The sequence below is a fragment of the Varanus komodoensis genome, unplaced genomic scaffold, assembly GCF_004798865.1.
Source record: "Varanus komodoensis strain SLA01 unplaced genomic scaffold, ASM479886v1 scaffold23, whole genome shotgun sequence".
NCBI classification, from domain to species: domain Eukaryota; kingdom Metazoa; phylum Chordata; class Lepidosauria; order Squamata; family Varanidae; genus Varanus; species Varanus komodoensis.
Window position 1 is genome coordinate 14,898,335 of NW_025335627.1, and position 26,156 is coordinate 14,924,490.

Consider the following 26,156-nt stretch of genomic DNA (forward strand, 5'->3'; position numbering starts at 1 on the left):
CTGTTTTCCAGGGAAAGGCTAAAATTCTCTAGCATTTCTGAAGGTGCTTGAAAAGGAAAATATTCAGAAATATGTAAAGGGCAGAATTTTTTTAGGATTTTCGACCAGGCTTGACCTTGAGTAGCCATTACTCCAGTGACAGTCATCATGGGGAGAGGTAAGATAGTGAAACAGCACAATCCTTGAAACATCACTTCTGAACTTTTAGCATTCCCCTAATGTATTAGGGAGCTCTCAGGCAGACTGTATCACTGTCCATTCAATTTCTCCAGCTCCTGTGATCATTTCCAAATTGTACTTCTAAGTTCTTCACTGAAGATGCAATGCTGTTAAAGTAGGTTTATTGAAATTTTGGGCTGAGAAAGCGGTAGACATATAAATAGGTAGCAACATGGATAGAGTGATTTCAGCTCCTCTTGCTGGCCTGATAGAGAAGGCAACCTCGTCCCCCTTGCAAGTATTTTCAGGATTAGGTCCAGTGCAATCATGCAGACCAGATGGGATCCATAGGAATAAAAGGCTTCTCAGGTTTGCCATAGCTATACGAATCTTTGTAGTAGTGGTAGTTATTCTTCATGGTCTCTGTGCATCACATATATGGGCCCTTTGTGGAGCGGTTTTTCGGGAAGATTCTAAAGCTGACTGATTTGTATTGGGCGGGAGCCTGGCCCCCTGCGCAGCTAGCGTGGGGGCAGAGCTCCGGCCGAGACCTCAGTTCTTCTTCAACCACCGTCATGAGCACATCAGGAAGTTCTTCTCCAACTTACCTCGTGAGCCATACGTAAAAGCTCCCATAGGTCAGGGTTTTTTCTCTCTATCTGCTCTCTATTGCTTAAAGCAAGAAAAGAAAAGAAAGTTATTCGTATCCCTCGGTGGTTGTTGTTGGGGGGTTTTTGTCACGCCTCACCAGCCAGGCAGTGATGCTCAAGGCTGCTTTCTGCAACTGCACCTCATGTGGTAGCAAGCTCCCACCAACCGATGGCCGCTCCCTTTGTTTGTTTTGCCTGGGAGAGTCTCACGTCATGGAGTCTTGTTATCACTGCCAAGCTTTAAGAAGCAGGCAAGGAAACAGTGGGCTGGCCATTTAAAAGCGGAACTTTAGAGCTGTGCTTTACACACCAAAGACCCTCAGCCATCTACTTCTGCAGCTTCAGCTCAAAATCCAGATGACTCGCCAACTCCCCCACTGGTGAAAACGCCCAAGGTGGCAAAACAAAAGAAGGTGGAAAAGAAAGCAAAGCCTCTTTTCATTTACCCTTAGTAAAGAGAAGGGAAGCACAAAAAGCACCCATTCGTGCTCTGAGTCATTGGTACCTAGTGGCCTCTTGTGTACTAGAGACGCAGCACTGCCCCAAAACCAGGAGAACCTGGGACAATCCCTTCAACCCTTCTAACCTCCAAGGAGCACTTTGGTGTCTGAAGGAGAGATTCCAGAGTCTCCAGTCCAGCGTCCCCAGTCAGCCCAGCCTCCTGTACAGAACCAGGCTTCACCCTCACCCTCAGTACCAAGTGTATTTCACCACTCCGAGAGACAAAGAGCCAAACAACGCTCTCAGTCTCCCCCAGCTCAAACCCCTCATAAAAGACATTGATCTCCCTCAAGGCGTCAAGGGGATTTTGATTCTGAGTTCTGTGTAGAATGCTGGAGATCAGTCAGTTCAAGTCAAGCACCCCATTGGAGCCCGTCAGGTTCAGAACATGATCCCTTGCCTGGTCCCAGCTCTTGTGGTGCATTCCTGCAACCAGCTTGCGACCCTGCCAATTTTCTACAGTTCGCAGATAGGCAACCTCCATCTTCCTTGCTCAGCCATCATGCCGATAGAACCGAAGGTCTCTCTGAACAAGGGCAATATACCTTGATCTCAATAGTGTCTTCTCTGGACTGGCAATCTGATGCTCCTCCAGGTCACATGATGACCTTCTCAGACCTATCCCAGCCACCTGAGGATATTGGATTCTTTCCATCTCAGGTTCTTCGAATGGCCCATAGTCTAGGTCTTAATCCTGGACAGGAACCCTTGAGAGACAAAAAAACAGTCTTTGAGGCGGTCTGTGCAGAGTCTGCCATCCTGCTGCTCCCGACTCTGCTGGATGCAATCCATCATGAATGAAATCCCTGGCATCCGTGGCCCTGTCACCTCGAAAATATGTATCACGTCCAAGAAAAAGATGCTGAATTCCTCTTTCAACACCCTCAACCAAACTATCATTGTAGAGTCTGCCCAGTCTCACTCCAGGAGGGAGCATGCCACTCCATCTGACAAAGGATGGTAGGCACCTTGACACCATTGGTTGCCATTTTTACTCCTCGTCAGCCCTGTCTATAAAAATGGCCAATTATCAAGCTACCATGACCAGAGACCACCTCATGCTTTGGGACAGAATGGCATCCTATGCTCTTTGCTGCCTAAGGATGCCCAAGACCTGGCAAACGAGATCAAAAATGAGGCTAACTCCTAACCAGACAAGAGATCCTCACAGTGCAACACCAAGCTGAGGGTGGTGCTCACAACATGGAAGGAACAATAGGTCTCTCTCCATCTCTTCACTTGGCTTCGATCCTCCAGTCTGTCAGAGGAGGCTAAGGCACGCATAGAAGACATGCCATTTGATGGTGTTGGCTTCTTCCATGAAACAACCACGGACTCAGTTCAAAAGGCCAGGAACACTGCTCACTGCATGGGGCTCAATCAGCCAACGTCCCAAAGGCAATATACCTCACGTAAGTGGCACAGATCTTCCTACCAGCCTAGAACCCCTGCCACCTCTACTACTAGACAGCATATGGCCACTCAGCCTGGATACCAAGATCCCCTTTCATGGGTTCAATCTTCCCAGAGGTGCCCAGACGATTCCAGGAGGCATCTGTGACTCCTTCAAACATCTCACAGTGGCTCTCTTATGTTCAACCACTGACTCCAGCCCTTTCTCCACATCTGGGCTGCCATAACCTCAGACTCATGGGTGCTTTTGATCATTGCCCATGGATACTGCATCGAGTTTACTACACTCCCTCATTCTATGGTAACAAAACGAACAGTTCCATCACCACCTCTCTTACGGGAATTTTCCTCCCTGTTTCATAAAGGAGCTATTGAACTCAAAAAATCCTGGATTCTATTCCAGGTACTTCATGGTCCCAAAGAAGGACGGGGGCCTTTGTCCTATCATGGACCTCCATTCACTGAATAAGTATATTCAACCCAAACGTTTAAAAATGGTATCCCTCCAAACCAACTCTCCAAAAGTGCATGGTTCACATCCGTTGACTTAAAGGATGCCTATTTTCATATTACAATTCAGGAATCCTATAGATGCTTCCTCCAGTTCCAGATAAACGATAAACATTTCCAATTTACTGTTCTCCCCTTTGGGCTAGCAACAGCACCCAGGGTATTTACAAAATGCATGTCGCTGGTCTGCGCATTTCTCCGCCTCCAAGGTGTTCATGTATACCCTTACCTCAACGACTGGCTCATTGTAGCTCACTCAGGTGAAGCTTCCATCAAGGCGACACAGCTAACCTGTTCCCTCCTTTCCAGTTTGGGACTTTACATTAACTCAACTAAATCTCACCTTTCTCCTTTGCAGTCGATAGATTTCATTGGAGCCAGATTTGAGTCCATGCTGGTAAAAGCCTTCCTCTCTCAGAACAGACTCCATACCATGTCCAGAAAGATCTGATCCCTGATCGATACCTCGAAGCCAACTGCAAAATCAATCCAATGCATGTTAGGACTCATGTCTGTGGCAATCCTAGTTGTTCCACTGGCACGTCTCTCCAGGAGACCTCTCCAGCTCTGGTTCCTGGTGTCCTTTGATCCGATGATACAGTCACGCCATACCATGCTCCATCTTCCTCCACGGGTCTGGAATTTGCTATATTGGTGGACAAAAATGACCAATACAGCTACTGGAGTCCCTTTCGCCCCTCAGGTCCTCAAGTGACTATCGTAGCAGATGCCTCCCTCCTCAGTTGGGGTGCTCATTGTGGCCAAGCCATCCAGTCCAGGTGGAGTCCCAGGGAAAGCTGTCATCATATCAATTTCCTTGAGCTCCTGGCAATCAAGAAGGCTCTAGTCGCATTCCAAAATCATATCCAAGATCATGACATCAGAGTCCTGACGGACAATACTACTGTAGTGGCATACATAAACAAACAAGGTGTAACCAGGCCTAGCACACCTTGCCATGACCACATGGCACTGGTGTATAGCCAAGCGAGCTACACTTACTGCTCTGCATGTAACAGGCAGCACCAATGTTCTAGCAGACCTCCTGAGCAGGATTTTTACCACATGCCACGAGTGGGAACTCCATCCTGCAGCCCTTCAAACCTGATGGGACGGTTGGGGCATGCCCCACATAGACTTGTTTGCTACCGAACACAATGGAGTCTGCCCTCAGTTTTGCTCGAGAGCTGATCTCAGGAAGCACTCTATGGGAGACGCCTTTCTCCTATCCTGGAGTGTGAATTTTTTTCACATATTTCCCCTCTTCCCACTAATTCTGAAGGTCTTAGTGAAGATCTTGCTAGATCATACAAATGCGATCCTCATCGCTCCTTGGTGGCCCAGGCAACACTGGTTACCTCTCCTGCTCGACCTGTCCAAACGGACATTCTGCGATCTACCTGACCTGCTCTCCCAAGATCATGGCAGAACTCTCCATCCCAACCTATCAACGCTTTGTCTCATGGCATGGAGGATTTGTCAGACTTAGTTCCTCCTGACCTCCAGTTTGTGCTAGACGCATCGCTTAAACTGTTCACTCGCAAATCTTACAAGGTGAAATGGGCAACCTTTCAGGCCTTTGTGGACCAGGCCTCTCCTCTTCGTCAATTAAGATCTGCATGACTGCCATATCAGCTTTCCACAATTCAGTCCAGGGGCGAACAGCATTCTCTCATCCCTGATACGCAAGTTTCTCAAGGGGATTCTGAATTTAACTCCTCCCCTCAGATATCCACCCCCAACATGGAGCCTGTCTGTTGTCCTTCATGCACTTACCAAGTCTCCTTTCGAGCCTATGCACTTGTGCGATCTCCTGTTGTAGAAAACAGATGGCCTTTCTTGTGGCCATCACTTGTGTCCGTCGAGCAGCTGAACTGGCAGCCCTCTGGATTGACGCTCCATATATGGTCTTTCATAAAGACTAAGTCATTCTCCGGCCTGATCCTACCTTCCTGCCTAAGGTAGCATCATATTTTCACATGAAAGAGCCAGTAATCCTGCCCTCGTTCTTCCAGAATCTGTCTACTCCTATAGAGACTGCATTACATTCCCTCTATGTCAGGAGGGCTCTTGCCTTTTATAAATCAAGAACCCAATCTTTCAGGCAGACTCAAAGGCTGTTCATCCTTTATGGTGAACCACACAGAGGACACCCGGGATCTCCTCAAAGGCTTTCTAGGTGGATCGTCCATACCATTTGTCTGGCCTATGACCTCTCTGGCCTTTGACTTTCTGACCTGTCAAGGCTCACTTGACTAGAGGCACATCCACTCTATGCTGGAGTGTCCCTGACTGACCTCTGTAAGGCAGCCACATGGTCTAATCCGTCAACCTTCATTAAGCACTACCACCTTGATGGCAGGTCAAGAGAAGACTGTGCCTTTGGCAGATCCATCCCCTTGCTTTGCTACACTGAACAACACCACCTTCCTCCTTGGGGTAAGCTCGCCAGTCACCCATATGTGTGATGCACAGAGACCTCAAAGAATAAAGACAGGTTTCCTTACCTGTAACTGTTGTTCTTCGAGTGGTCATCTGTGCATTCACACATACCCACCCGCCATCCCCTCTGGTGTCTCTCTTGGACACGTGGATTATTCTGCATCATTCACGCAATGATGATGGCAGTCTCAGCTTTGAACTGAGGTCTCAGCCGGAGCCCCGCCCTCACGCTAGCTGTGTAGGGGGGCGGGCTCCTGCCAAATACTAATTAGTCAGCTTTAGAATCTTCCCGAAAAACCTATGCATGTGTGAAGAGCCCATTTGTGTGAATGCACAGATGACCACTCGAAGAATGACAGTGACAGGTAAGGAAACCTGTCTTTTTGTGTTCCTGATTCGAATGTGCTTTCACTTGTGTCTTGACCTTATCTATTCCTGCCTCTGGCCTGCAGCTCTGGTCCTGCCATCTGACCCTTGTCTGTTCCTGATCCTGCCTTTGTTTCTGCCCCTACTCTCTCTTGCGAAGTTCTCCATCCATCTAGTCCTACTGTCCCTGTCCAGTTATCCTGCTGCCTGAGTCCAGGACCTGACACTAAATACTGGCAGCTGGGTTCTATGATGCCACCATCATCTTCTTTGGATTAGATGGCTGCATGTTTTCCCTAATTTATAATAATTGTTTCATCGCATTTCAAGCTTGACAGAATGGGAGGTCCTCAGCTGCCACTCCAGAGATCACCTGATTGGATCCAAACTTTAATTCCATACTTACAGCTGATACCCTTCAGGAAATATGCTAATAGCCTCTCAAACTTCATTATAATATTTTTGATGCAAAATATAATGGATCTGACTTGGCATGTGCGGCCATTCTCTTATTAGTATTCTGGAACAAGCTGTCAGCTAATTAGATTTTCAAATGTGGTGTGTTTTTTGCAAAAGTTGGGCAAATAAATAAGAAAATTGCACAAACATCTGACCTCCTGAAGTTTAATCTGTCGAAGGAATTCCCTGGTAAATATGCTGAGCTGTTCAATCTAACATTTTGTTTTTAATCAGATCTCAGTAGGTTATGATATTTGTAATTGCTATGCATGGAAAGATCCTGTTTTCCGCACATTCATGGAATGTTTAGTATTAAGAGTTTATGTGGAAGCTCCCTACTAACTGTTCTTTACAAGATCTGCCTTTCTCAACATTCAGTTTTATCTCGCCAATCCCCATGTACTGTTAAAATGAACAATTCTTCCACATAGCTAATTAACTGCCCTTACCAGCAAGCAGATGTTCTCTGAGTTTTGAAGACCAGGGAGATGTTGGTGTTATCACTTTAAGTTTAAGCTGACATCATATCCAATTTGGGGTGCAACTTTTGAAGCTTAAGGGACTACAAATCTGTTAAGCCACCTATGGAAGAAATAACCTGAGATATGTTTTTGATGTTCCTCCCTGCAGAAAACCCCCCACATTTTTTCTGCAAGTGACAGGCTGTATCTGCATTTGTGGTTCTCTGCTTAATCTAAATTCTACTCCGAGGGAAATGATATGGATGTGAAACCTTCAGTGACATCTGGCTAGTCTCACAAATGCCATAGCATTCTCTGGCATGGCAAAGCAAATAGATAAACAAACACACATAACACTGTCTGGCACACCACCCATTTCCTTGTTTAGAGCTGTGGGAGCAAACTGAGCAAACTATGAAAGCCCTACTGGATGCATCAGATCAAGGACCATCTACTCCAGCATCCTGCTTCCAGCCAAATAGCCAGGCGAATGCTTCTGAGAAGCCCTCTAGCAGGCAATAACAGTGGTAGTCCTACCTCTGTGATTTGGCTTCAGTATCTGATATACTGAAGTGCACTGACCTGTACATTAAGCTGTGATAGTTATTGATTTATCTATCACAGCGATGGATGGACATATCAGTCTATTTCTATTCCATGTCAATATCACCTGTGTTCATTTATAGTTCTGCTTTAATCTGCAACATTTTAATCTGCATGAAATAATTATATTTATACCTGTATTTTGAATAAGAGTGTGATAGCACTTCCAAGTTATTCTGCCCTAGGTTCCATGGATGCTGTCCATTTTCATCCTGCGCATGACCACATCTGTGAAAGCTTATGACACTGGTTTCTCAGTTGTTCCACTGCAACAGTGCAGTCTTGGTACACAACTGTGTATTTTTGAGATATTTTTTTAACAAACATCCTGCCTGCATAGTTGCACATCAAACTAGTATGCTGAGCTACCCTTGCTAAGCTAGAAAGGCTTGGACTTGCAGCTGGATGGGTGACCACATGTGGAAGCAGAGTGGGGGTTGGACTCAATAGACTTATAGGCCCCTTCCAACTCCTGGTCTGTTCTGTTCTGAACACATCTGATTTCATAGCATTTGTTCCTAAATGCATTTTATCACAAAATATGCATTTGTGCTTTATGCCTTCCTGAGCTGATAGTTACATCCCAAAATTTGGAATGGTGCAAAATCTAAGCAACAATTATGGTTCAATCAGACTTTAGTATGGGACGGTTTAAGTGACCTGTTTCACATGAGAACATGAAAAGAGTGAATTCTCTGAGCATCCCTGGTCATGCCTAAGAGCTTACTTAAGAACCTGACCTCCATGAATAGGTTCAATCATGGTTTGGAGCCATCTGGTGTGACCAAACCTGAAAACGCATCCTCATATTGAGTGGGATCAGTTGCACTGTGGTAAGTGTACCAAAGCTTCCAACAACAGGCATCTATTGCAGGGTGTGACTTCTGTGAAGTGACCTGCCTTTCCATTTAGATCACCTGTTGGGGTGTTCTCTGATTGCCCTGTGATCAGCAAGCCTTTCCTGTGGCACCTCCCAGGCCTTAAGTTCCACCTGTTGTGTTGTTGCTGTTGTCACATAAGTAGTGGCTATTTTTTCTGAGATAAATAAGAGCACTATTTTTAATGATTCACTAGTTTTATTCTGTAAAAATGTTTATTCTTGTTTTAGTCTGTTTTCAGTTTTTGTTTAAATAAAATTCCATAAACTGCCTTGTGGATTTCCTATGAAAGAAAAGGCAACATAAAGATAAATAAAGTGTGTGAGTATTTGTTCACCAATAGGAATACATCTAGCATAAGTAAAGCAGATAATTACTAGTTGGAAAAGACCCACAGAGTGTCTTACAGCACCTTGAATGTCCCAGTAGGAATGTAGCTGAAAGATCAGCCCATGGATAGAAGATGCTCCTGGCCACTGAGATCACCTGCAAAACAAGCAACAGCTCAGGTTCAAGATGCACTGCCAGGCTACAAACTTTCTACCTTAGGGCGAGTGCAACCCTCTGCAGAATAGGTTGAAAATTTTCCAGTTGGACGGATGGGCTGCCCACCAACAGCATCTTTGTCTTGTCAGGACTGAGCTTCAGCTTATTCAGTCCATTACAGAACCAAGACACTGGTTTAGAACAGCCACTGCCTCACATGGATTAGATGAGATTGAGAGGTAGAGCTGAGTATCATGAGCATAGTGGTGATACTTCAGCCCAAACCTCTGGATGACCTCTTCCAGCAGTTTCATGTAAATGTTGAATACCATAAGGGACAAAATGGAGCCCTGCAGAACTCCATGGCCCAAAGGACATGGCGCAGAGCAGCAGTCGCCTAGCTCCACCAACCAAAGATGGTCAGCCACCAACTCCCAGTTCAGGCAACCTCTTTGGAAGGATGCCATGTTTGATGGTATTGAAAACTGCTGAGAGGTCCAGGAGAATCAACAGGGTTGCACTTATCCTGCCTCTCTCCCATCAAAAGAGACCACAGTAGGAGCTTCCATTCCAAAACTGGGCCTAAAGCCCAACTGAAATGGATCTAGATAATCCATTTCCTTCAAAAAAAAGTCTGAAGCAGCTCAGTCACAACCTGCTCAAGCACTTTTCAAGTAAATATTGGCTGTAGGTCAATAGGTATTTATGTCCTCTGGATCCAGATGTGGTTTTTTGGGAAGTGGAGTAATCACCATTGTTTTTAGAGGGGTGGGCACTACCCACTCCAAGGAGGTATTCACCACCTTCTGGATCCAGGGACAAATTCTCTCTCAATTAGTCAAGATGGTCAAGGGCAAGGATCAAGTGAACAGGCTGTGGAACAGACTTGACCAAGCACCTTGTCCACATCTGTGGGCTGCAAAAGTTGAAACTCATCCAGTAAGATGGAGCCAGTCAGGGCACTGGATGCTTCTGCCAATGGTTCTGTGATAACTGTGGTGTCCAACTTGCAACAAATCCAAGCTACTTTATTTCTCTATTGTGATTTATATCCTGCCTTTTTCCTACAAAGGGCTCAAGGCAGCTTACATCATTTTCCTCCTCCATCTTATCCCCACAACAACAACCCTGTGAGGTAGGTTGGGCTGAGAGTCTGTGACTGGCCCAAAGCCACCCAGTTGGCTCCATGGCTGAGCGGGGACTAGAACCCAGATCGTCTGAGTCCCAGTCCCATGCTCTTAACCACTACACCACTTTATCCTGTAATTGTCATGCAAAATCATCAAAGCAGGTCTCAGAGGGCTCAGTGGTAGAAGTGAGTGAAGGAAAGGGTTGATTGACTATAGGAGGGAAAATATAGAAGCATCCTGGGGGCAGTGAGGTAAAAATTGAAGTCTTGAGACAGAAAAATAGATTTTCTGTGGACTGAAGACTAGAAGGCATATTGAGGCATTGGGGTGTCTATTTGTTGCAGTATATATTCTGTTTCAGCACTGCAGAACTTTCAGCCAGGTAGCATTTTTCCAACGCCTTTGAGGGCCACATTCCAGTGTAGAAGAGAGAGCCAAAAATGGCAACATCTGTTTTCTCTTAAAGCAACTGTTGGCAGTAACTAACCATTAGGAGGAACATTCCAACTTTTTAGAATGGCCAGTGGAAGGGGACTGCACAAAAACAAGGAAGTCAAAAAATATTCAGTGGTTGGAGAAAAGAGACTGAGGCCAGGGGAAGGGGATATGGTCCTCAGAGACAGATTTGGCACTCTGAGTTACGGTTCTGCACCCCTGCTCTGCCTGGATACATTGGTTTCCTATTTGCTATAGGGGAGCTGTAAGCCCTAGCGAACTTGGGATCAGGATACTTTAGAGTGTGTTCTGACCATGGGGGGCTGGTCCAGCCAAGGCACCCTACTTTAGCTCCAAGTAAGACACAAAGCAGCCTTCATTTGTCTAGAACACTCTGCCTCTAGAGATAAGGCAGAGACACCCTGCCCCCCTTCTGGTACATCCCAGAAAAATCTTTAATTCAGAAAGTCTTTGATTGACTGACCATTAAAAAAACTGATGTTCTTTCCAGTGTTTTGTTGTTCTTATATTACTGTTCACTGCTTCAGAATCTGTTTGGAAGTGGAGCAATATAAACATTTTGTAAATAAATATGTTAAATGCATATTCTAATAATTTAAAGAAATTAAATACTGCAAAAGTGCTATGTTTCCAGTGATGACTCCACCAGAGGCAACCAACTCCTAGTAAGCACTGCCCTTGGAATTTCTCACTCTTTGGAAAAGTAGGGAATGTGTAACGTATTTTTCCTAGACAGTTTGAAAATCTGAATAAACACAGGCAGTTTATACTAGACAGCAAGGTACCGTTACATCCATAATATGCAATGTCTACTGGGAAAGGATGCTGAATGGGCTCTGCCAGAGGCATGGCAAGGGGGTTGTTAAGGCTCAAGATGGAGTGTGATAGATTTTCCAAAAGCCAGTGTAGTTTATTGAAGCCATGTCAAGGCCATAGGAAGAGCACCAGAGATCCAGGCTTGGAACTGCCTTTTGTAGATAAGGGCTGCTTTTACTGTGAGAATGAAACTGTCTTCCTGAAGCAGCTTCAGCCCTCTGCCATCTGTACTAGCAACCTCTGAAACAGTGGGAGAGAGGAACTTTATCAGATCTGTGGCATGAAGTGTTGTCTTTTGCTCCTAACTTGGGGAGAGGAATTGATGTGTCATTTGCTCTGGCAACTTTGGAAGAATCATCCGGCCTGTTTGGGGAACCAGGATGCCCACAGAGCATAAGCTTTCTTTTGCTTGTTTATATTTTATATCCACATTTCATCACTGTATCCAGTAAAATGTATATCATCCTTCACACAAGAGATTTTCTTTCTTCTTAAGTATCCCCAAACCTGAGTTGAGGCAGCCTCCATCAGACCAGGGCCCTGGGATCAATGCACATGCACTGGGAAAATGCTGCTGTTAGCTTCCCTTCCTGCCTCATGGACATACAAGTGGCTGAAAATTTATACAGAAGACATGAGGTGTTCAACTTTGACAGGAAGAATATGTTGGAGAAGAGAGGCAAAAGCTGGGAAACGGTCATGTAGCATTTAATGGTGCTGGTGATGATGATGATGAAAATGATGATGATGATGATGGAAAAAGAAGAGGGGGCCCCTGTTCTCTTAAGGTTACTTATCTTTATAGAGGGAAGATGAATTGAGAGCTGCCACTGACAGATGGTAATCGCTACAGGTTGTGATCAAAATATTACATAGCAAATGATGTGACAAGAAGAAGGCAATTAAAGTAACAGTTGTGGCCATGCTGGTGAAGAAACTGAAAAGTGCAGGCAGATAGGAAGTAAATGGAAATTATTATAAGGGAACTGAAATATTGAAAAGGTTTTGGAAGACATAAACATCAATCTTTTTTGTTAACACAGCTTTAATTGCTTTCAAATCTCCTGCGAGGTTTTGAACGAGTGCTGTGCAAATAAATGGGATCGAATGGATGTGTGTCATTCCATCCAGGTGGTCACATGCTTATTCTGAGATCAAAGGAATGGGTAGATTTGCCATTCAGGAGAAATATTGCAAAGCAAGCATGGGGCACTTTCAAATTAAGTAAAATCTTTTTCTCTGCTCTGGCTACATGGAAAAGGCTCGTGGTAAGAGTGGGAAAGGATTCAGCAAAACGAATTGCTGTTAGCTAAATTCAAGAATTATTTTTCAAAATACACTATATAAAATAATTTTTGGCTTGGTTGTATTGTCTTGTGCAGGGAAAGCAACACTGTTGTGCCTTCAGGGGAAAAAAAAGATTTCATCTCTCACGGGAATTTTAAGAGGAGGAGGTGAATAATTTGAATTCCAGGCCTATTTTCCATTTTTTTTAAACAATGGCTGCTTCTGGCATGTAGTACTCATGGTTGGAACACTGCAGAGCCCCCAAGTGCTCCGAGCACCTCTTCCCGGAGGAATCCCTGCCAGGACCTCCAAGCACTGGTTTGACCAGGAGATGAAGGGTGCGCACTGGGCGAAGGGTAATAGGAATCCCTTGCTGTTCTCTCCAATCACTGATTTGATCCAGGATTTGGCTTCACACACGGTGTATTATCCTAACTGGGATGGCAAATTGTGTGACTTGGATGGCGCCTGGAGAAACCTCTCACCCAATCACCTGTGGAATCAGCATATTTTTGTACATTTGGAACTTTCTGCCTTGTACATAGATGGTAAATACCACAAGATAAGGAGGACTGCCATTTCTATTTAAAAAGTTAAAAAGCAGGAATTGGAATTGCTTAAGAATAATGAAAGGTTCCATTGTACTTGTCACTCTTTAGATGTTTTATTATCTCTATCTCTAACAATATATTTTGAACAATGGAATGTAGACAAGGAAAGTAGCACATTTGACAATTTAAAATAATTCTCAAGCTCAGAAAATGATCTCAAAGTGATGCACCATGTAAAGCTATATATTGTATCAGGATGTTCCTGATATACCTGTGTGCCGGGCAAAATGAACTCACAGCTCCATTAGCAGATAATTTTGACTGGTACGAGTATTTTATATGAATGTGGTGATGGAAATAATTAGAGCATTAATCAGTAACTCTTCTCTTTCTTTCCCCACAACACACACATTCAACAGAACCTGTTTTACCAAGGCTGGGTGAATCTGTGCCATATTCCAAACAAACAGCAGACTTTGGTGAGTCCAGCCAGGCTGTTCTTACACCTTGCCCAGTGAAAAGCCTTATGCCTACGCACTCCCATCAGTCCCTATGACTTGTACTGATCCTTGTCTGAAGCATGCTTATTGTAGAAAGAGGACAAGATGAACCCAAGCGGAGTCAGGGAACAGAGGAGGGGTTTATTTTGGGGGGAGGGGTAATCCAAACTACTGCAGACTGCAAAATTAAATGTTCATTGCAGTTATATTAATATAATTAATGTGCATGTTTTATTTAAAGAGGAAGTGTAAACAGCATTCATGGGATAAATAGCTTGCATGAGACTCACACCCAGCCTCAGGATTGCAATGGGAAGAAGGAAGAGAGTTGAATGCTTTTCCCTTGCCATATTCCTATCAAAATCACTCCTATGAAGCTGTCTCTGCATCAAGAGGGAAGCCATTGGGAACTTCCCTCATCATGCAAATTGCACCAGGATTGTGGTGAGACTACCCCTTGCCGCAATGGCACTTGCAAGGGTTAAATTTTCCCTTCTTATCCACTCAGACCTGATTACCTTTCAGAATGGGCATGTGCTTGTTGCATTTATGCAGTTAATTTCATGTCTAGCCTGGCAGTGTCAATGTGTGTTTGACAGTGGATGAGAGACATTCTGAGCCTTGTAGCTGTTATAGTTTGCCAGATTGTTAAAATTCATTGCGAATTACTTCCTGGAGTAAGAAAATAAGGCCAGACTAGCTGCTCCCCTGCACAGCTTTGGGAAATGAGGCTCTGAAGGCTGTATCTGACCATCCTGTGATTTTTTTTATGGTTCTCCTGGAGTCGTGTCCCTTGTTTCTGAGGAAATGGTGGCTCCTCATGGATTCACTGTATCTAATGTGGTCCAATATTAGCATGCGCCAAAGGATATTGCTGAATCAGGGTCCAATTCTGTGAGAGGGACTATTTGCTGAATAATGCATCAAATTAAGTAGTAGCTATGGCAGATTGATCTGCTTTATGTGGGTTGTTGAGAGAAACCAATTGGTTTATCTTGGATCTGAATAATGCAAGTTTAGCAGTGTGAGAGATGTCCTTGGATCAAATTATTTAATAACAAGATAGACAGTGCTGGGGCTTCACATTTAATCACATACCTATGCTTTTAAAATAAGCTGCATGCTTGTTTCAACAATGAAGGTGAAAGAATTGAGCTGATTTGAGTTTTTATTGCTTTTAACAACACACACACACAGAAGCCCCCAAACCAAGCAGATTTCTTTTCCTGTTGAGATCTTATGGCACTTCTGCTTCCTTAGCTTAGTCATTCAACATTTTCTATTTCTGTTTTGGAAAGCAACTGTTCTGGAATATTGCTCAGCTTTATAACCAATTTCAATGAGGCAGATAACTCTATCTTATGCAGAAAAAGGACAGGGCACAATCTCAGACTTGCAGGCTTCCAGGCATCCTGAGCAGCAGAGTAGGAGGAGTGGTAGACGTGATCTGCACCTCCCTGCGCCTTCCACTCTGCATTTTTGCTAGATGGCCATCTTGGCATCTGTTGACAGTGTGCCAGAGGGGGAGGGAAGGGGGCTGCAGCAGCTTCAGGATGCCTAATATCCTGACTGCCTCAGTCCCCTCCCCTCCATTCCCCTCCCCTCCCTGTCTCCTTTGACCCCAGGATCATTTCCCCAGCCTCAAAGAGTGACCAGCATGGTTGTGCCAACTTTCCAAGGGATGGAAGGTGATCTGCACTCCAGTTCCAAGACAGGAATTTGGAGCACTGTCTTCAGGTATTATAGGAAGTATCAAAGTGTGCAATGGGTACATTGATCCTGTCCCCATGTCCTCATCTTTGACTCCTCAGCAATAGGCCTCTCTGTGTCAAGGAAGAAGCCCCTGCTCACATTCTCACGATAGAGTCTTCTGCATAATCATGAATCTTGTTTTATCAGGGTTCCCAAATTCATGGAGATTATTGGTATTATCATATGGTTTTCATTGCTGTGGTGCTTTGGCTGTTGGGCAATACTGAAATGTAAGGAAACAGATATGGGGTATTAATCCAACCAACTCAGTGCATGCACAGGAATGCTGCACTTTAGATGCAGTCCAACATCATCCCAAGGGTCTTGCACGATGTTGCCGTGGCGTGCCAAGTGGCAGCCCGCAGCCCTGCCTCTCTTGCCACTCACAGGGAGGAAAGAGGAAGAGGCAGCACAAGTTCCCTTGTCCAGAAGTCTGTGGCTCACGCTGGAGAAGAACACAGCATGCTTTTAAAATGCATAACCAGCCCGTTCCCACTCCCCAAGAGGGTCTGCTGCCCAGATTAAGTTCACTTGGGACAGAGGGAAGGCTGGCATTGTTTTGTTTCCCTGGCAACTTGTTAGCATTGTCAAGGGGCTCTCTGCCATTCTTTTTCTGTTAAAACAACAAAACAAAATACCCCCCCCCATCTCTTGCTTTCAGTGTTGCTCTAAATTAAAATTAGTTGTTAACTTGATGATGATGAGGTCATTATAATGCAGCTCTATTGTGTATTGATTACATTTGAGCCTCATTTGCTTAATGTGTCATAGAGTTTATTAGGTGTTTCGTCTCAATGTGGGAGGAAAAAATGAAAAAAAAAAGAGTGGCAATATAGATGGGAAACAGATGCTTGACTTAATTTGAAGGAGTTCACTGAAGTAGACAGATTTATTGCAACTGAAACTGTCTGAGGATCTGTCCCATGATGATGAAATACACAAGAAGTGAGCAGTATTGACATAAGGAAGTGAAAGGAGGAGACATGAGATTAAAGACAATGCAAATCTGAGATTGCTGCCATACATGCCCATATGTTGCCAGCTCCTAAAAGACAAGATTCAGGAGGCCCAAGTGTGAACCTTGTAGAAACAAAGAGTGGACCCTGATAGGTTCTGGGGTTAACTCCAGTGGGGTTAAGAAATGGATCCGCATACTAAAGAGGCATAGGAAACTGTCCATCGAAGGCAGACCTTCCCAACCAGTTGTTCTCCAACAACCAGTTGGATTTGATAGATGAAGTACAGATTAGGGGAGCTCTGGATGCGAGTGGTCACTCCATCCTTTGCTTTGAGATTAGGGGACTGCGGACGGGCAGCAGGTCAAGCACTAGAAGCTGGGACTTCAAGAGGGCCAACTTTGGCCAACTGAAGGCCAGACTGGGGAAAGCCTTCTGGGATAGGTTACTGGAAGGTTACTGGAGTTGAGGAGGGATGGATGCCACTCAAAAGGGAGGTTTTGGAGGAGCAAGCCTTGACGATACCTCTAGTTAGTAAGGTGGGGAGGCAGAGGAGAGCGCCGCCATGGATGCAAAAGGAGGTGGTTAGAGGGATTAGACGAAAGAGGAACCTCCGTAGGAAATGGGTACTGGGGGAAATAGACAAAAGGGTATACCGGGAGGAGGAGGCCCATTGCAGAAGGATTCTTCGCAAGGCTAAGGCTGATTACGAGCTGAGACTTGCCAAGAATATCAAGAGCAACAAAAAGGGCTTCTTTCAACATGTAAATAGAAAGAGGAAGGGGAGACAAGTGGTGGGACCTCTAAATAAGGAGGAAGGAGATCCAGTGACTGATATGAGGGAACAGGCACAGATGCTAAATGACTATTTTGCCTCTGTGTTCTCCCCAAAGCAGGACAGGGGATATCCGCATAGGAGATTAGATGAGACTGGGGACTTAGGGGCACAGATTAGAGTCACCCCCCTTGAAGTCGAGGGGCTCCTCAGGGCATTGGACATTACAAAGGCGCTGGGCCCTGATGGGTTACACCCGAGAGTACTTAGAGAGTTGGCAGGGGTTCTGTCACGCCCGCTGGCCTCCATTTTTGAGACCTCGTGGAGAACGGGTGAAGTTCCAGAGGACTGGAGGGTGGCATCAGTGGTCCCAATTTTCAAAAAGAGCAGTAGAAAGGACATGGGGAATTATAGACCTGTTAGCCTTACGTCCATTGTAGGAAAAACAATGGAAAGGCTCATAATAGAGAGAGATCTAGTGAAGCTAGATAGGGAAGGGAGGCTGACAGCCACACAACATGGCTTCCACAAAAACAGGTCCTGCCAGACAAACCTTGTGGAATTCTATGACAAGGTTTTGCGATGGCTAGATGGAGGGGATGCAGTGGATGTGGTATACCTGGATTTCAGCAAGGCCTTTGACAAAGTGCCCCATGATATCCTGGTGGAGAAACTGATGGGTTTTGGGATACACCAAAGCACTGTCTGATGGATTAGGGCATGGTTGACTGACCGAAAGCAGAAGGTAACCATTAGTGGGTAATCATTGGCATGGTGGCCAATGACAAGCGGGGTCCCCCAGGGCTCTGTCCTGGGGCCGATCTTGTTTAATCTTTTCATTAACGACATGGAAGAAGGGGTGAACAGTCTGCTGATCAAATTCGCAGACGACACTAAAACTGGAGCAGTGGCCACAACTGAGGAGCAAGTACTCCAGATCCTTTTGGATCTGGACAGACTATGGAAGTGGGCAGGAGACAACAGGATGACGTTCAAGGTGGATAAGTGCAAGGTCTTGCACTTGGGGCATAGGAATGGGTGTCATAAGTACAGGTTAGGTGATAAGTGGCTGGAGAGCAGCACTTGTGAAAGGGACCTCGGGGTGCTGGTTGACTGCAGGCTAAACATGAGTCAGCAGTGTGATGCGGTGGTCAAGAAGGCGAACGCCACCCTTGGTTCCATGGCCAGAAGTGTGGCTTCTAGATTGAGAGAGGTATTACTACCACTCTACACAACTCTGGTGCGCCCGCAACTGGAGTATTGTGTTCAGTTTTGGGCCCCTCATTACAGAAAGGATATAGCCAGGTTGGAGTCAGTGCAGCGTAGGGCCACAAGGTTGGTGGCTGGTTTGCAGGGGATGGGGGATGAGGCGAGACTGAGGGAACTGGGTCTCTTCATCCTGGAGGAGACTCAGAGGGGATATGTTGGCAACATACACATATGTGAGGGAATGTCACATGGAGATCGGTAGAGACCTGTTCTCCCCTGCAGAGGAAGGCAGGACACACTCCAATGGAGCAAAGCTCAGGGAGCCAAGGTTCCATTTGGATGCCAGGAAGCACTTCCTGACAGTCAGGACCCTGAGGGTGTGGAATAGGCTTCCACGGGAGGTCATTGAGGCCCCATCGGTGTGGGTGTTCAAGGATAGGCTGGATGTCCACATGGTGGGCATGTCGTGAGCAGAGCCGGCTGGTGCCAGAGGTCAGACTAGATGGCCCAGGAGGCCCCTTCTGACTCACTTTGTTTCTATGTTTCTCCAAATATGCTGGACACTAAACCCTATTCAATCCAGCAAGTGTGGCCATGGTGACTAAGTAGTCCAGTGCCTCTAGAGGTCACCGGGTTGGGGACAGCTATTCTAGAGATCACAGTTGTTACAGGTTACCTGCTACAAAGGAATAAATTTGTGCATGGTAGCATGGAATGACATAGCATTGCCCAACTGTGTTAAACGAGCAAAGCAAAGACTATAAGCATTCATGCAGATTAGCCCAGCCAGGGACACAGATCATTGATCTTCCACCAATAAGTAAGCATTTACTGGACAGTCTAGGAAATATGTTCCCTGGTTCCTTGAGATTAGTCTGAAGTTGCCCCTGAACCATGGCATGTAGAATGAAGGGTTCTGTGTAGTTTAGTAGCAGCTGGCTTGGTGCTCCGAAAAGGATTTGCAAGAGGAATAAGTTTGTCGTCAGAGGACCACTTATGACCCACATATGAAGTGGGATAGTTAACTAGGAAACTGCTTTGTTTGCTCTTCTTTGGGTGTAAGAATGGCACCACAGGTCCCCAGTGACCTGCTAGTGCCAGTGTTGGGGCGGTATGCAATCCATCCACAAATCCAGATCAGCAGGAGGCTGCACAAACTTATCTGTGATTATGTGAGTTGTGTTGCATGGTGAGGGATGCCCAAGGTACAGCAGCTTCTCCAACCTGGTGCTCTCCATATGGGAAAAGCAGGAAGTGACCATCAAATGCATCTGTGAGGTGCTGGCATGAGAAGGCTTCCCCTTTCCTCTCCAGCAGACTCAGATGTAACTTTAGAAGCAGCATTCTTCTATTAAAACTTAACAGTATGAATCAAAGCAATGTTCTCCTTGAGAAGTGAGAGCAGCATCTGCCCATGCAAAGAGCTGAATCTGGACTGAAACTTTTGCTCCTCTGCTCCCTCTCAGCAAAGCTTCTGACTCCACCTTTGGGGGACTCATGCTGCTGGCAGGAGCACCAGACTCTCACCCTAACAATTCTGCTTTCTTTGCCTGCTGTGTCCTGCCTGGGTCAAGGAGCCCCTTTGTCATCTCCTCCACCCCGGTTCTGAGGAGTCCCCGTACTTTTCTGAGGTAGGCTAGTTCTCTCACTGCCCGAGAAACGTCACTAGGTAGCCTTGAAATAGCCAAGCCCATGGCTCACTTCACTCTTCCCCTCCTCCTCAAAATTGGACGAATCCGTCTGAGCAGACTGCAGTGTGCAAGAACTGGGCCCCCTTTCTTCAGGCACCAGGTGAGAGTGAGATGACCTAGTGTAAGTTCACATTCAGAACCCATGGGAGAGGCCATTGTTGTCTTTCACAAGCCACAATCTCCAGCTTTTTCACCCATTAACTTTCTGATAGGCCAACTTTTGAGATGACCATGTACCCAAACAACATAAACTTCTCATATTGGAAAAGATATTTCAAATAAACTCGTAAATGTTTAGATGCGGCTGAATTTCAATGCATTGTTCTGTGTCTGCTGTGAGCCATGTATTTCATGAATGTCAGAACCTGAGGCAGGAGGCTTGTAATCATGAAATAACAATGAGATGGGTTGCTAATCACTAGACCTCTTTGCAAATCCTACCTTTCTTGCAATGAAAAATTACTAACAGATGTTGTATGGATCATAAGAAGATCCATGCAATGCAGACTGATCAAGTGCTATGTTCCTAATCTAAATCTCTTGTTGTATGTGCTTATCTTTATAATGGTTATTGTGAAGGTTAATCCGCTTTTCTGTGGAAAAGCCAAGCTCCTTAAGCCAGAGGGTTCCTAGACATGAATGTCAATACCTGTGTCTGATTAATATGGTCAGATGAGGAAATTGGACAAGACTGTCATCATGTCCATGAAAGACTTCCTCCCAAAATGTGTTACACAAGGATTTTTGATGGCAAGCAATATTTTGGTTCCTTAATCACCCCAGGTCAGTCTCATATCCTGATGGGCAAATGCTTCTTGGCTTGATTTGGGATCGGCTCAGTAATTATGAGCTTTTCCAGAGAGGAGCTTTTAAAAACTGCTTCTCTCCTTTCCCAAAGTCCCTGAATGGTAATATGGATTATTTATGAACTTTGTGTGCTTTGTTTCCAACTGTCATGTGTTCACCTTAGATAATGGTGAGCCACCTAGAAATTCTCAACACATACAGTCTCCGAGAAGGGGACAGTTTCAGCGCACTATATAATGATGAGCTAGGCAAAGGGTGGGAAACCTTTTCAGGTTCACGTTTGTCCCCTTTCCTTCCAGGCCCATGGGTGGGAGAGAATCTCCTCCTTCCTTCCTCTCACCCCCTCTGCTTCCTCTTTGTTGCTTCCCCACCTCTGGATTTCTCTCTCACACCTGTTGGCCTTCTCTCACGTCTACCACTTGCTGCCCCCAGTGCTTCTGCCTGCCAGTCCCTCCCTCTATATGGTGCTTATCCCAGCTCCCCCTGCCAGCCCACATGCCCACCTACTGGCTGCTGCCACCTCTACTTCTGCTGTACAGGGGCCACTTCTGCTCCCTCAATGCAAGGAAGAAAATCAGGCTGCAAGTCTCCCAACTTCCTGCTTCCTGGCAGCAGAGGTGAGCAGCAAGCAAGCAGCCGGGAAGACGTGGTGCTCTAGCAGCAGAAGGTGATGAGATCCAGGCAGTTGTTGCATTCCTGAGGTATGAACTAGCCATTTGTTTTAGAGGACAGCTCTTGGGTGTGGTATGCATTTTGATTTTTTTATTTATTACTTCCCGTGCATGCCACACAGTTCAAATTAATTCTAGCCCCCCACCCTCCAACCTCAGTGAGTTTAACTTTTGAGTAAGCAGTCTCAGATTCCAGCCCTTCTGCATTTATATTCCCCTTTCCTCCAAGGAGCTCCTGGTTGCGTGTATAGCTCTTTGCCTCCTGCTGCTCCTTCCATAGCGGCTCTCTGAGGTAGGTCAGACTAAGAGGTCGTGACTGGCACAAGATCATCCGTGGCACCATACCATTGTGACATCACATCACATCAGCATTCCATGGTACCACATCAGCTTTTCAATGGGGCTTTGCCACTGCTGCTGCTGCTACAAAATCCTTTCGTGTGTTACCATGCACAGTTTATTAGTCAGGTTCTGCCTCTATTACTTGATTGCTATGAGGGACTTTAGAGGTGGCTGAATGGGGCAAGGAAGGTAGCAGAGATAAATGGCTGAATCTCACAGAATGATTTGAATCCAAAACATTAAGTTTAGAGCACTGACACACAGAATATTTGAAATATAATTTTCAGCTACACAGGCTAGAGCTGTACCCAAAAACCAGAACTGAATCATTTCAAACTTCAGAACAATTTCCAGATGTGCAGGATAAATCTGCTCATGAAGATAGTGAAAGAAGAATATGGATAAGCAGGATTGAAGCTGAATATTATGGAACAAAATCATGACTACAGAAGAATTACCCAACTGTATTGTTAACAGTTGCCCAGTCATCAGTTCAAATGAAGAGTGTGGAGAAGACATTTGAAGAAGACTGAGACTTGGAGTGGCAGTCATGAAAAAACTAAAAAAGATGACCAAGTGGAAGGATAATTTACTGGAGTCCAAAACCAAGATCTTCCATGCTGTTGTATACTTATGTTTGGGTCTGGAAGCTGGGCAGTGAAGAAAGGAAGCAAATGGATGCATTCAAAGCATGGTGATGGACCCTGGATCAACAGAAAGGCAAACAAGTGGGTCCCAGATCAAATCAAACCAGAGTTTTCCTTACAAGCAAAAATAGCAAAACTGAGCCTTGTCATACTTTGAGTGCATTGAGAGAAGGCAGAACTCCCTAGAAAAGCCAACCATGATAGGGAAACTTGAAGGCAGAAGAAAAGGAAGCCCAAATATGAGATGGATTGATTCCATAAAGGAAACCACAGCCTTCAGTATACAAGAGCTGAGCAGGACTGCCATGCATAAGACATTATGGTGGGCTTTCATTTATAGGGTCACATAGTTGGAGATGATTTAATAGCAAACAACAAGAGAATGAAGTTCTGACAGTTATTTATTTATGCTTTTGATAGGCATTCTGCTGCTCAGGGTTATGCTGTACAGTCTGTTCCCTGCAGGGTTGTGGTCCCCTTGAAAGATCTGGTTCAAAGCTTTTCACCAGCTTTGATCAGTGCATGAAATGAAACCCTTTCTGGACAGAAACAGTTTGCCATGTGAATGTGCTATTTGTCTTCCTGAGTCTGAAGACTGTCCAGAGCCTACAGTTGTAACCTGGTAACTGGGACCAACCACTGGGAGTAGACCTCACCAGTCCTTAACAAATGTTGTTGTTGTTGTTGTTAGTCACAAAGTCGTGTCTGAACCATCACAACCCCATGGATAACATTCCTCCAGGCCTTCCTGTCCTCCACCATCCCCCGGAGTCCACTTAAGCTCGCACCAACTGGTGCCCCCTTCTTCTTTTGCCACCAATTCTTCCCAGCATTAGGCTCTTCCCCATTGAGTCCTTCCTTCTCATTAGGTGGCCAAAGTATTTGAGTTGACACCACTTCAAATAGTACCATGTGTGTGCGTGATGGTCTCGAGGTGAAGGCCAGGGTGCTCAAAGGTGAAGCATTGCCCGCATATGCATCAGCCTGCCTGTACATGACGCTCATCCTTGGAGGGGTTGCAGGCCAATGAGCTGCTGCTTGTGCCGGTTGAGGAGAGCACCTTCTCAGTGGGTGTTCCACCTCCAGAATGCTTTCCCCAAGAAGGCTTGCTTAGTTCCTGTGTTGTCTTCTCAGTTCTCCTAGTCTTTTAAGAAATAGACTGCTTTTCTACTGTTGTTCAATTTCAGGGTTTGTTGTGCTTTTTTGTTCTATTTTTATGATGCTATTTCTGTTTCATATAAACAGGCCTGAAAAAATATTGGAAAGGTATAAATAAAAACCAATTATTCTGTCAGTCTTGTACATCTGTTCTGTAAATTTTCACTGACTTAGTTTAAGGAACAGAAAGATGGTCCCAGATTTCACATCCCAGATTTCATATCCCAGATTTGTCGCTCACCTAAATATAAAAATATAACCCATAATTTATCCCTGGAAAGGAAGACATGGACTTAAAGTTTAGGATATCTATGTGATCCATGAAACTGTATAGAAGAATCTGATGCTTGATCAATTGATATGATGGGTTTGTTTTTTATTTTTCTGTTTGTTTATTTTATTTAAAATGAATAAAAATATATAGCAGAATTTGTCCGTGCTTTTCTTGCTAAGCCACAGGCCTTTTCCTATTTATCCTTTCTTTGGTGTGGTTCCCAGGGAATGTGATGTGGTGCATGCACAGGATTGCACTATACTCTGGGCTAGAATTTTCTGATGTGGTCACACATTATCATCTCTTGGTCAAATGGTTTTAACACATGTGTTTTTCCCTCTTCTCTTTGATACAGAGATCTTGAATGGAGGAGTATATGTTGGACAGAACAGATTTCTTTGCTATGCAGACACTATTCAGTGGGAAGATATTGTTCGTCACCCTTTGGCTTCCAACTTCTCTGTGGTTCCGAAAAACAGTAGTGCAGATTGTAAGTATCGGCTATGGGATCTCCTCTGTGATAGCAGTGGGAGAACCAGGATGTTTACACTTGCTTGAATTCCCCAAACCCATTTCAAAGCCCACACCTATTCTCATTTGGGACCTGCTTTGCTCAGGTGTGTCAAAAAGGGAAAGTTTTGATTAGAGAAAGGGTGGGTGGGATGGCTGGCTGGCTGGTTTTCTAAAAGTGTGCATTTCTCCCCTGCCCTTGCCTAAAATATGAACATGTATAAAATATGCAGTTTTAAGTTTTTCAGCTTTTTGTTAAAAATACAGTTTCATGAGAATATGAATGTTTTTAAAACTGTGCGTTTTTAAAGTGCACATTTCTCAAATACATATCCCTGGACAATATGTTGGAAAATTAAGCGACACCGCAATCCTGTAGCCATTAGACACTATCTAGGCAGCCATAGGGTGCTTCAGAGACTCAGGTACAAGGTCAGAAAGTTGCAGCAGCTAGAAAGAAATGTTTTGGCTGCTCATATCATCCAGCTGCTAACAGTGACCTTGGAGAAGGGGGTGTTCTGAAGGGCAAAGGTCAGTGCTGCCACAATATGAGGCATCCTGGTGGTTCCTTAATCTCCTTCCCTCCTTCTTTAAGGCACCACACTTAGAGAGCCAAAATGGATATCTAAGTGCTTTGCAGGGCTGAAGGAGCACATGAGCCTCTACTTTAGAAGGCTGTGGTTGCTTTATTGGATTGCACCCTAAATGAATCTGGAAGGACAAAAGTAATTTGGAATTGGATCTTCCAGAGATGGGTTAAGAATATTCTAAGATAAGAATATCTATTACCTAATTATGAGTTGGGATGGGTGGCTCAGTCCATTTCCAGTTTGTGTTAATTTTGCATGTGTTCACTCCATCCTGTCCCATTTCAGCATTAATCTGCAAATTTGGATGTGGGGAGGACTCTGCACAGAAATGGATGTTTAAATACATAGTTAAATCTCTACTTTTAACATATTTTCTCACAGACTGCACTTTCAAATACATTTTGGCTAAAAATATACTTTCTACAATGCATTTGAGGAAGTATTTTGACCTGAGAATTGCACTGAAAAATTCCAAGAAATACTTTGATCCTCACATTAGTCCAGGAGGTACAGATCATGTCAATTTACATTACATGGGAATTCACAAAGGCTGAATTCCTCAAGCATCTCTAAGATGCAAATGCATCAGAAACATCACATTTCAAAGGCACATTCTATTGCAATTGTGGTTTATAGTATCTTACAAATGGATGCCAACCTTTTTTGTTGTATTGTTCTCCATCCCTTCCCAAATTCTATCCTAATAAGGTCATTTTGCAAGGCACTCCAAATCCTCTTGAAGCAGTCTTTGAATTTCTATTGGATCTTCTGGAAGAGGTCTCTTGTTTTTCCTCTTTTGTCCCTCTTTTCTATTTTTTGCACTGATCATTGCAATAATTCTTTTTGTCTCTACGTGATAGTCACTGAGAAGTTGCATTCATGATACTGATCCTATTTTTGCCACCTTTTGCTTCTCCCCTGTCCTTAGCCACTGTATTCTGTCATCTATCTAGATTTTTTCTTTCTTGTTATGACAGGAATTGTCTTTTGACATTCTTCTCTAATATTTTCTCCAGTCTCAATCCACAGTCCTTCTGATTTGTGGTCAATTAAGTTGAGCAATGAAAATCTGTTCTTTAGATAGACTTTAAATTCTTCGGGGATGT

The 26,156-nt window shown here is 44.7% G+C and overlaps 1 protein-coding gene across 8 annotated transcripts in view; it reads left to right on the forward strand.

The window, feature by feature from the left end:
- ERBB4 (erb-b2 receptor tyrosine kinase 4) overlaps positions 1–26,156 on the forward strand; it is a 935,345-nt gene that overhangs the window by 597,410 nt on the left and 311,779 nt on the right. For all 8 annotated transcript variants that reach the window (XM_044432044.1, XM_044432045.1, XM_044432049.1 and 5 more), the window contains one exon: positions 24,306–24,440. In XM_044432044.1, coding sequence (XP_044287979.1) covers positions 24,306–24,440 — 135 coding nt within the window. The remainder of the gene's footprint in view (positions 1–24,305; positions 24,441–26,156) is intronic.